The sequence below is a fragment of the Halictus rubicundus genome, chromosome 17 (assembly GCF_050948215.1).
Source record: "Halictus rubicundus isolate RS-2024b chromosome 17, iyHalRubi1_principal, whole genome shotgun sequence".
Classification (NCBI taxonomy): domain Eukaryota; kingdom Metazoa; phylum Arthropoda; class Insecta; order Hymenoptera; family Halictidae; genus Halictus; species Halictus rubicundus.
In genome coordinates this window covers 2400859-2413653 of record NC_135165.1, presented here as the reverse complement: position 1 = coordinate 2413653, position 12795 = coordinate 2400859, and the positions used below count along the sequence as shown (strand labels likewise).

The following is a 12795-nucleotide window of genomic DNA, read 5'->3' as shown; positions in this document are numbered from 1 at the left end:
TATCGTTAACGTTAGAACTACGTCCGTAGACGACGAGCATCAATTTATTTTTCAATTTTTACCCCCGTCGAAATCGTGCTTTTACTCCTCTTTCGAACACGCATTATTTCCTTTTGGGTAGTTCCAGCGTTAACGAAATTCAGATGTAGCTAACAAATTGTTTAATTGCTTCCTTACGCGCTTAACACTTCAGTTACCGGAAGCTTATCGACCCGCATACCGCTCCTCGAAAATTATGGAAATTAACGCATTTTAGTTCAGATTTTCATGAAGCGTGTATTTTTTGAAACAGAAAGTTGTTCGATTTTCACCCCGAGGAGCTTCCGTGGGTTAATAGTCTTCTTAATTACTACGATCTACCTAAAGGAAGTTAAATCATTTTCTTTTAATCTCGGAACAAGTTGTTGGATGCTTATTTTTATCGCTTGGAATCATTTTGTCGACTACGAATGGTAATTTAACACTGTACCAACGCGTTGCAACGCTGAAATGTATCAAATTACAAAGTTTCACTAAAAATTATTGAGAACATACAATTTAATCTCGCCAGTTGTTATTAAAATTGCTGAAGACGTGTAAACGCATTTGCTCTTACAATATTTTGACAAGGCGACGAGTACTTTCAGCGTTAATTCTCTGCCGTCAATCTTCGACTTTTGCGACGCCGTTGGTCAACTTTGCAAAGTGTTAATTTGAGAAAATAGAAAATTTCCCGGAAATTCGAGTCTGCACGATTCACCGCTGTCCTTTAACGGCGCGCGCAGCGGATGCTCTCTCCGTATCGTCGCGCGCGAAACGATCACGTTAACGAGGGATCGCGTGCAGGCAGGCGTGCGCAGCCTGCGAGACGGAGATTAACGTTAGTTTACACTTGTGAGTCACTTGCGCGTCTGGCCAGGACTCGGTCTAGCATAACGAGAGTGCGCACGCGATGCATTCGATCAATTTGAAATGTGTCCCTGAACATTGATTAACGAGTTTCTCATAATCCTCCGACGTCGGGCCGGTGACGTTCGGAGCTTGATAATTAATCGATCGGTAACAACGATCGTGAACTTTCCTCCGGCGACCGGGATTTTCGACTCGGGGCGACCATGATCGTTCACGAGTCCTTCTCGGATCGATACCGTTCAATTGCGATCTTACACAGTGCACGATAAATCATCAAACTCTCGATCATGATCATGAATCACGATGTCTCGTTTCGAGAACGCGAAACTGCTCGACTCGTTTGGTATGTACCAGTTCCGCCAGCGGCGCCTAATTTCAGCTTATACGTATGTCTTCATTTCGATCCGGTATCTCGAGGATATCGAGTCACGGCAGCTGTCGTCGGTTGATTTAAATCGAAGGCTGTTTAATTGCCATGCGAAACATAATTTAGTTAGCTGGCGCGCCTTTCAACATTTCTTGCGAATCGCAATTATTAAAAGCATCCACTTTCCATGAATTTAACCGTACAATCGTTATTTCCGTCGAACGACGATTAACAAAGCTTGCACCATGGATGAAACAAAAACTCAAATTCAGCGCGTGCTTCTTAAAAATTAAACGTACAGGGTGGCCAAAGAGTTTCTCACTTTTCCGTGACAAAGCAACGAAAATTGTACCAAACGAGTCGGCAGGTTTGAAGGACGAAGAGAACGATCGTGTCCCTCGATCGAGCCCAGCCCGAAGGTCGTTTCAACGATCATGATGCCGGACAGGTATCCGCGAAGCTTGAACGTCTTCGTCGCAGCCCCGTTGAGGATAATCTCCTCGGATGAAATAGGACACGACGACGCTTCGCGGGACTTCGATTCTGATCATGTGGCCAGATTCCCCGCGCGTGGGAGAAATCCCGAGGTCCGCGTCCACACTACCACGCAACAGTTCCCGAAGACGTTCAGCTGAGCGCCAGCAAAGGCTCCACGCTCATGCGAGACCTCCTGGCCTTGTCCTCCTCGTACTGTTTCATCTTCGTCAGTTTCCTCTTGCCTTTGCTCAGCTTTTTCCTGGGCACCTCGGTCGTGGTGGTCGCCTCGGCGTTCGTCTGGCCCTCCTCCTCCAACATCTTCAGCGTCTCGATGATGTTCCTCGGCTCGGAGATGCGACCGGTCGCGCTGCCGTTCTTGTTCGCGTACACCACCGACAGATGCGAGAAGCTGGACTTCGGCGGAGCGGTTATGTCGGCGAAGTCCCGGAAGTTCGCGAAGAAATCGCCGCCCCTGATCGGCTGCGGTTTAGGGTTCCTATAGTAGTTCGCTCTGCCGCGATAGTACGGATTGTAACCGGAATCGTCGGCGGAGTACTCGTCGTTCTCCTTCTCCTCGGGATAGTACGTGCCTCCTCGGATGACACCGAAGTTCCCGGAGCCTAACAGCGGATGTTGAACGTCCTTCGTGGTCGCCGCTGCCGTCTGGTACCCGCTGCGATCCCGCTGGAAATAGCCTAAGAACCTGTTAGGTCTGTAGCGCTGCTCGTTGAACGAGAGCCTGTGATTCGCGAACAATTCCGCGAACGAGGGAAAGAAGTTTTGACTCTCCGTTTCCAGGCTTTTGTTCTCCAGCTCCGACTCCTCGTCCGTTCCTCCCGCGTTCGCCGTGTTCTCCGCGCTCTGATCGGCAGCAAGCGTCTTCGTTGTCACGGTCAACGCCGGTTTCTCCGTCTTCTCGATCGCCTCCGCAGCTGCATCGTCCGGTGCTTTCTCCTGCTGGCTTTCTTCTATCTCCTTCCTCTCCTTCTCTTCCTCCTTGCTCCCGTGATCCGTCGCGTCCGGCTCCATGTAAATGTCCCAGTCGTCGTACTCCTCGTCCACGTTCGTCGCGGACGCCACTGAGTCCTGGAACAGGACATCACGAGCGAGCATTAGAAAAGTTAATTAGCAAGCGAGACGAAGTTAGTAAGCGATACGAAGAAATTTATCTTCTTTCTAGACCCTCGGAGGTCGACAACAGATTCTTTCCAGCATTCGATAATGTTGCAGTTTGCAGTTTGGCAGTATGAATTAACCCTTTGCACTCGAAGCTACTTTCAATCTGAAATTTTTCTTCCGTTGTACAGTATTTTTGTTTTATTCGTACGAAACTGATCCGATTTCTACGTTCAATATTTAAATGTTTGGTAATCTATTAGATACAAATTTTGTAATGTTACACGAATATTTTGTAATGTTTTTCTGATTTCTTTGAAATAATGCCACAACAATTTCTAATGGTGCCTTCAGAGTCAGAAGCTATTTCTTCCGACCCAGAATATTTCCCTTCTGTACTAAACTCGATTTTAATTGGAAAATGATGTTATTCTTCACATCTTTAGATAATTGCTTCATGATGTTATATTGACGCGTGTTGACGCATGAACAACGATAAACCAATAACTACTGCACTCCTGGTCGTGGCATTGACCGTGATGGACTACCAAGTTGTTTGCAAAATCTGTGTTTACAGTTCCTAATCCCGAGAATCTTAGTGCGGTGCAAAACCGACTAAACGAAAAAAAATTGTATGAAGCGAAATAATAACAATATCACAAATGTTAAGTTTGTTTCGAAAAGCCAAAAGATTGTAGATAATACCAAGTATTTTGTTTCTTTTGTATTCTACATGCAAGTATTGAAGAAAAAATTATTTTTGTTAAAATGTAGTATGTGTGTTCAGTTTTGCTCCTTGCTGTATTTTTTGTTTTCATGCTATACGCACGAAAATGGCGCAACTTACTCGTACAATACTGAAGTGTTTAGTAATTTACTGAATACAAAAAATATTTACTAATGTGAAAAATATTTTGAACAATGATAGAGCAATTTTTAGTGGCACCTTACAGTCGCCGCTCGAGTGCTAATGGTTAATTTGTGGTCACCCGAGAATCTACAATCTTGCTATTTGTCAACAGTGTCTCCTCTGCGCGGATTTGTGATAATTAGGTTGAGAAGACAGAGCCCAGTGTGAGATCCTTACATAATTGCAAGTCCTGCAAAGTCCGACGATGAATAGACCCGGACGAGACCGTCTGCGGTTATCGGAGGCATCAGGATTGCGAAGGTTAAACAATAGTGAGCTTTCTAGACCGGCGAGATTGCTCTTCATTTTGTAACAGCGGGGCCGCGGCGGGATTTTTTCGTTGTTTCAACCGTTCCTGTTTCGCCACGGACTTTCTCGGGCCGCTGATGGTGGTCAGCATTTTCAAACGCAACATGTAAATCCGTCGTTTCGAAACGGAGTCTGTGACATACTTCCTTGTTTCTGCCGGAATGTACATTATTTAACCCTCGCGTGTTTCTCGATTGACTAATACTTTACCGAGTAATTCATATCTTCGTTGAAACCGGCCCCCAGAGTTTTATGAATTTTGAAAAGATCAATTCTGTGGACCTCTAGAGAAAATAGCAATCTCGCTGAGTTTTGCTGAACGAAGTATAGTCCTAGGGGCAAGTTTCGCGTATCCGGGTGTCGGTGATTCTTCGGGTGAGCTAACCGGATGGCAGCGGGGCCGTCCATTGTTCTGTGGGGGCTTGCTAAAGGTGGAATAACGCGCGTGGAAGTTCCTTTCGCGTCGCTCATTGACTGATCGCATAAAAGGCTAGGGGGTCGTATCTAGTAGGACAACTTCGCCGTGTCCTCGCCTTGACATTTAAGACATCTTCGTGTCGACGACCGGCTGCGAAACTCGTTATATGGCTCTCGTATCGTACATATATATGACGTGTGCAGGAGAGGCTGCGCGGCTGCAGATATCGGCGCTGCGGTGCGGTATTACGCGTGCACCGTTATCTGCTTAAGGAACGCGCACGTGCAGACGCGAGTGCAACACTCGCGCGCGTCAATGTTAATACGGTGGATAATCGGTGGGATCGGTTGCGACACGCCGGCAACGCACGCCTAGCATTGTTGCAAATATCTCGGGTCAACGCGGCCCGCGAGCCTAACCGCTATAATTCACCGCGGAACTATATCGTCTCGCCCGTTGACTATTCGGCACTTCGACCCAAATCCTGTGATATTAACCCTTCGCACTCGACGCTATTTTCAATCCGAAACTAAATTTTTCTTCGGTCTTACGATATTTTAATTTTACTTATATGAAACCGATCCGATTTCTACGTATGTTATTTAAACGTTTAGTAATCTATTAAATACGAATTTTGTAATGCAACAAATATTTCGTAATATTTTTTGTAATTTCTTTGAAATAATGCCAGAACAATTTCTGGTGGTGCTTCGGAGTCGCCGCTCGAGTGCAAAGGGTTAATCGACGAAGATTGAACAGAGTTTGCACGAATAACGTGGGATATTTTGAGGATCTAGAGACGCGCGATTCTCCTCGGAAATAAATATGCGAGTCGCTTCCCCCGATGAAATTTGTATTGCAAATTACGGGCTACAAATTGCAAGTGGGACAGCGCACCTCGCAATCAAACCGTACACGTGCTGTTGCGTATTCGTTTGGCTCTTTGATCCTGTAATCATTCGTACACATTTTTCGACCCACCCAACGGTAACGACAGATTAGTATCGAGCGTTCGATTATTGCTTATTTACTGGGAGGCAGAGAATGCAGGGCTCTACAATTGTATGGTAATTTCCTCGTTGCACACATGCGTAATAGTGGGCTGCGATAGGCTCCGTTTTTCTATACTACGAATAATATTAACACTCTGAAACGTGACGATCGAGGTCACGGGGAACTCTTTGATAATCTTAATAATCTGAGAATAATCCTAAACAGGAAGGTACAGAGTCGCGATTATACTATGGTTCTTTGTGGAGAATAAAAATGCTTCGCATCGTTCGTAACAAATTCGTTTCTGTAACAAAGCGGGGACCGCGTTGTTGGCACCGATTTATGATTGGGAACGAGAATTTATGGTTGCCGCGACGACGCTGCGCACAGGGAAGAACGTGCTTAGGTAGCGTACGGATGTAGAAACGGTTGTAAATCAATGGGACGCGTAACATTTTCCGGCAAACGGACGCCAACATTAATGTATTCGTGTGTTCTCCCGCGAATGACCTATGAGAGAGCGTTGTTGCCGGGAGATCTGTAGACAACGCCGAACGTCCGTCTCCCGTGCTCTGCTAAATGAACCTGATGGATGAGTCGTTGCGCCGTGTAATAAGAGACGTTCACGGGATCTCGTTTCAACGATTCTGACCGTGATCACGATAGCGGAAAATGTCGCCGTAAATTATTCGCGCATCCTCCGTCGTCCTTTTCAATTACCGCGCGCTTTTCCCTGCTCGCCCGGCGAATTTCTTGTGCCAATTATGGCGCAGAAACCGTGCTGATGGCGGATCGATCGGAATCCGTAATCTACGAGCGAAAATCCCACGTTAATTCGGACTTTCGGAGAATTTTCTTCGTCTTCCTCGGAAATGATTCTTTTAAAAAAAAGTACAGAGGAAATACGTTTAACCCTTTGCACTCGAAGCTCACATTTCTTCAGACCTAGAATAGTTCCCTTCTATATATTCTGTTTTCAAGTTATACCATACGAAAATCGTGCAATTTACTCGTACAATACCGATGTTTAGTAATTGATTAAATGCGAACGAATTGAGTAATGTGAAAAATATTTTGAATAATGATATAGCAATTTTTAGTGGTGCCTTTAGTGATGCCTAACGGTTAAACATTCTGCTCGGAAAGCTCGAGGAGATTCGCGGTTTGGGGTCTGACATAACGCGAAACAATTTGCTTGATCGGCTCTCGCGAGATGCCCCGAGGACATTTTTCGCCTAAACATCGGTCGAAAGGCGGTGAAGTAACAAGTGAAGGGGTCGTTCTCGCTCGAACGAGATCAAAATCACGACAAATCTCCCGGCATCCTTCGCGGCCGAGCGTAATGCAGGACACAAGAAGATGGATCATGGGCACCGTCGAGATCGCGGTACGAAAGAAAAGGAGTTGTTATTAGCGCGCGATTACAGAACGCAAATTAATCTTGCCGGTCTGCTCGAGCGAGCCGTACGAACGCGCGCCGATGATTATTATATTAACTCAACATTTGTATGCAGGGAATCCAATTAGCTGCAACGCACTATTCTCTCCCCTCCCCTCTCCCTCCCTCCTGCCGTATAAATTATATCTGTATTAAGGGCAATCAGTCTAGCAACCTGCGCGCGATATAGGGTACAACGCCGAGATACCGCGACGAATTATTATACTGAAACGATGACGCGTCGTGAAACACGCTCGGGCTTTATTGCAAACGATAGGACGCGAAAGTATCGAGTGAATCCTCGGGCGAAGCGTGCTCAGACGTTTCGAATTATCGTGGGATATCGACCTATTCTATAACACATTAGTTTCTCGCACGCAATCGGAACTATCGTCGTACCGTAACAATGATTGATAGCCTGCTAATCAATTTTTCCGACTGCAAAAACGCGCGAAATAAATTAGCACAACGTATACGTATCACAATCCTGTTTTACAACACTGCCCCGGACAGAAATCGAATCACACGAATCGAGTCTTTGTCATTGTTACCGTTCAGATTTTCCATGCGGAACATCTACCCATTAACTACAAAAACTAAGCTATCAATATAAAAATTAATACGTTTATACTTTCGTACAGAGCAAATTGGACACTGGTTTAAGAAGGGGTTTGAATTGAAATATTTCCTAAAAAATTATGAAAGCGTCAAAAGCGGATAAAAAATCGGATCTTTGAGTGTTTCTGGTACGAGTGTGCCATTCGATATTATTAAGCATGCCGTTAAATTATAACGTGCACAAAGTCAAGATTTTCTTTTCTTGACGTTTCGCGCGGACGTGCTCGACCGGCTCGCGTAACGACGCTTGTTGGTCTCTTAGTTTTCTGTATCGTTCTTAACGATAATTACTTTTGTGATGGTTTCGAACATTACGTGGCAGATTACCTCATCGTTTTCTGAAAGGATTTATTCAATATCAATGCTCCTTTCTGCATAGCGAAGCAGTTCTACGCTTACTTTACTTTGACAGGAAACCATTACGCCGGAATAACCTAAACCGTGTCTGCCGCCGTTACATAAAGAGTTAATGAGCGGGTTTTTAATAGATGTCGTTATCTTCTTTCATAATGAGCGTCCCCTTAAATATAGGCGAAAGAAAAAGGTCGATGCACCGAGCAGACGCGACGATGAAATATGAAATCGCGTCGCGAGAACCTGTTGGTGCAAAATATTGTTTGTTACTCGATTTGTTCGTTTCGAAATTGCCGTCGTTAGCGGACAATAGATTGAACAAGAAAGCACAAACTAAAGTGCTAATTGCAAGTTAAGGATCCGCACCGGATAAAAATGACTTTTACTGCAGCCAGAGTAACAAACGGTTCTTCTACGATATATCACGGGGATAATAATGATCATAACAATGGTGTACTTTGTAACAATTTCTGTTATCGCCGCGGCATCGAGGAGAATGTAAATACATTTTCGCCTACAGAGAATAATAATATAGTGCTCGGTTCCTTGATATAAATCACGAGCACTGGACACACTCGTTGCAACGATAGACATTTAGGATCAGCACGCCATCATTCATTCGCTTTTGTTCATTTTCTTCTCCTTACCTCGTGTTGAACAGCGTCCGCCGGTACTGGCGCACCATCTGAAACAACAAAGGGATCTTTTGTTAGAAGAGAAATTTTTACACCGCCGCAATCTCAACAATCAATTCTAAACATCACAAAAATTAATGGTGTTCTCGTTTTATTTTTACCTCGAGGGATCTTTTATCATACTACTCATTATAGTCTCTACTAAGTTCCCCACGATAATTTGCAGGAAAATCTAATGTTCAACTTAATTCGCCATATAAAGTCTACGACTATGCTAATTTACTACAATTTATTTGATTTGCGCACAATTCGCAGAACGCAATCCACATAACTAGCCTTGATCGTGCCAAGCATCAGCACAATTGCTCGCGCATTATCATCGTATGCAGTACTATAAATTGCCCGCGTATTACTTCATCCTGCACCTGACACACGATGTGACGCATCGCAAGTAAAAAAAACACCGTGGGAAGAAATAATAAAACGATTAGACTCGGATCTTATGGTTTTCAAGAGGATTCAAACGAATGAAACGTCTGTTAATTGAGAAAATCGTGTAACGTCGTATTATTTAACCTTTCGCTTGCAACTTTAATTTCCGAACTTGTTGCCACATCGGACAATTCAATTATGTTCCCGCGTTAGCCTAACTTTTAGAACCGTTTCCATGGATTAACCATTTACATTATCGCTGTTTTATTGGGAATTGCTAACACACATTTAGCAATATTACAGATAATACGGTGATTTCTCTGACATATGTCGCGAAGAGCTGCATGATAAATGTCGCGGAATTATCCCCACTATTTCGGGGATCACTGGTTCATCTGGAACAGTGAAGAAATGGATGTCACGCGCTATGTGGAATTATTTGATGGAATTAAAAGATGCAAAATCATCGAAGGGCTATCGGTACAGTTTATCAAATGCGGAAACGATTAGAGAAGGTAATCGCGTGATTAGAGGGTAATAATACCGAATTAAAACTTTCTCGAAAAGTCGATGTTTTTCGCCCGACTGCAGACCGAACCTCCCGAGACGGTGCATTAATTAAAGCAATCCATCCAACTATAAAGCGAGTGCGTGGTTCCCTATCGCGACTGTCAGAGGAGAAAGTCAATTACCGCGATGACAGGCCACAAACGTTTACGGGCGACATCTCCGTAGATCTTTGAGGAACGTGTTTCAAAGTTAAAGCGTTCGTACGGGTCGTTCCCTTGGCACCGGCTGTCGAGTGTAGTTTGAGAGACAACCCATTCGGCCGAGATCGCCTCTCGCATTTCCTCCTCGCGTATTCGCCTCTTTTTACCGGCGAGTCTTCAAGGCAAATTAGCCACGCCTCGCGCTCGATCTAGATCGATAAACGGAAGAAAGTACCTGCAGCCCTGATAACATCGGATCGGCACTAGTCTACTCATTGACTACGCTGAGTACTATTTTTTGACCATTGCCTTTTACGGAATTTTTAGTTGCCAGTTGTTCGAGATACTTGTTCATCGAATCTTAACATTTCTTTAACCCTTTGCACTCGAAGCTATTTTAACTCCAAAACGAAACATTTCCTCCGACCTAGAATATTTCTCTTCATTTTCATACGAAAATGGTGCAATTTACTTGTACAATGCTGAAGTGTTTGGTAATTCGTTAAATACAAACAAATTTAATAATGTAAAAAAGATTTGGAGTATTGATACAGTAATTTTTCGTGGCGCCTTACAGTCGCCATTCGAGTGCTAAGGGTTAAAGTTCCCTGAATCAATTCAATGCTGCACATTAAAATCCAATTTAGAAGATGCCATTGCGGCTCAGAAATATCGATTTTATAAATGGTCCTTTAAGAAATTGACAGAAATACAGTGCCTCCTCGATACTTGTCCAAAACACGGGTCCGGCCAGGGACACTTATCGTGAAGAAACTACTACAGTGAATTCCCGATATATGTCAACAACACGGGTCATGTTTTTCACTCTTCGTGGCCCCTCAGGGGGTACATCCCCTAGTGGGGATAGTTCCGCGACGTTTATCGTCCAGGCGTTGGCGACATATATAATAATTAGTGTATATTTTTTGGTCTCGATTTTTCCCGGGCATGTGTATCGATCATCGATCCCGTCAATATTCTCCTCCTCACTTTCTAAAGATGCGTTACAGCTGTTACAAACAAGCACGGTCCGCGCAAGAGAACAATCAGCGATGTCGAAAGCTACGCTAAGTATACCGTCGTATACTTGAGTAATAAGGTACCGGTGACGCGTCGCCTCTTCGACCGTGCACACACAACCATGCTGCTTCTTCCACTCGGCGACAGTAGTCGTCGTCGTCGTCGTCGTCGTTCAATGATACCTTCCGAAGTCAACAACAATGAGGATCATCCTAATGGAAACGCTCGCCGCGCTCCCAACATTGTTTACGCCATTGTTCTTGCGGCCGACCGGAGATGAGGTTTTATTATTGTCTCTGTCCTCGGTTCACGGTAAAAATCCGACGCTCGGCGTGCAATTATAATGACTTAATAAGACGCGCGCACTTACCGGCGCGGAAAGTTGCGTGTCGCCCCTGGGATCATTGTTCGTTTATTCGCATGGTGATCGATTAAGCTCTAACAATCCCGGGAAGATTCTGAGGAATCTTTGAAAATTGTCCAAGCTGTGGTTTCTCCCGATAGCGACGCCATTGAAATTTTAAAGACTTTGATTATTTTTTGTATTTAATTTAGAGGTTGGAATTGGAATTGCGAAATTTTTGTTCGATTCCGGAGGCTTGTAGTTAACGGAGAAAATTTTTCTCTTGCGTAAAGATCGTTCTGTTGTTGGGAATTTTTTGAAAGAAATGTTAAAAGTTCCGAATCGAATGGGCACGTAACCTCGCGTGCCGGATGCGGGCTCAGAAAAGGCAGCTTTCCACCGAGCAAGCTAACGGGAAGCGTATTAATTAAACAGGCGACAAGAGCATTATCCGTGGATGGTGATTTTCAACGTTCGACCGTGGTTCGCCGTTCACCTGTTAATAAAATACCGGCGAGGTATCGTTCGCAAGAAGGTCTCACAAACATCTCGTTAAACGCGTGGAGATACACACACACACGTGAACGCCTGCGGTTTCCACGGGAATTTTTCGAAAAGATCTGAAAGTAGGAAGCGCCGCCTAATCCACGATTTCAATCGTCCACACGCACAAATTTTCCCTCCCCGCCTCCGCGGCGGGTACGTAACATCGGAGTCCTTTCCCGCGGCAACCCAGGGCGAAAGAAAAGGAACGAGAGAGTTTCGTATTTCGAACGATGGTAATCACTTCCTCGTCGGTGTGCAGAAACGCTCATAAGAATCCGGTTTGATTTGCGATTTGATTATGTCGTTCGCGGGCCCATTACAATTTCAAAGCAGCTGCCAATTGGAGAACGACACGGTTTGTCTTTCTGATGTACCGCGAACATACACGCCTTTTTCTACGATTACCTTCTGTCACGAGCTTGAACAAATTTCTACACGACTGTCTTTACTACATCCTACTCTCTCTCACTCTCTCTCTCCCTCTCTCTCTCTCTCTCTCTCTCTCTCTCTCTCTCTCTCTCTATGGGTACTTGTGTATCCCGCCTGCAGTTCTGCCGATTTTGAATTCTTTCCCCATCTATCGAGAAACCGTTCTAGCATCTGGAAGCTCAAGTCGACTTTGAAAATTTATCCTAATGTCAGCTATGGAATTAGGAAGTTAAATTTTTCTGGGCTTGTTGTCGCATCTATGAGGAGTATGTGCAAATTTTTTTATTAGTTTTCAACGATCGTTTCGACGAGTTATTATACAATGAACATGACTCGATATCATCATCTACCTGCAGTTCTGTCGATTTTTAATTCTTTCCCAATCTATCTAGAAATCGTTCTAGCATCTGGAAGCTCAAGTCGACTTTGAAAATTTATCCTAACGTCAGCAATGGAATTAGGAAGTTAAACTTTTCCGTGTTTGTTGTCGCATCTATGAAGAGTATGTGCAAATTTTTTCATTAATTTTCAAAGATCGTTTCGACGAGTTATTATACAATGAACATGACTCGATATCATCATCTACCTGCAGTTCTGTCGATTTTTAATTCTTCCTCAATCTATCGAGAAACCGTTCTAGCATCTGGAAGCTCAAGTCGACTTTGAAAATTTATCCTAACGTCAGCAATGGAATTAGGAAGTTAAACTTTTCTGTGCTTATTATCGCATCTATGAAGAGTATGTGCAAATTTTTTCATTAATTCTCAACGATCGTTTCGACGAGTTATT

General features: G+C 44.2%; 1 protein-coding gene across 1 annotated transcript in view; it reads right to left on the bottom strand.

Annotated features, from left to right (window-relative positions):
* LOC143362657 (uncharacterized) overlaps positions 1-12795 on the bottom strand; it is a 98590-nt gene that overhangs the window by 24222 nt on the left and 61573 nt on the right. The window contains exons 2-3 of the mRNA XM_076803013.1: positions 8539-8576; positions 1783-2821 (exon numbers count right to left, since the gene is read on the bottom strand). Of these exons, the coding sequence (XP_076659128.1) occupies positions 1886-2821; positions 8539-8576 (974 nt within the window). The 3' untranslated portion in view covers positions 1783-1885. The remainder of the gene's footprint in view (positions 1-1782; positions 2822-8538; positions 8577-12795) is intronic.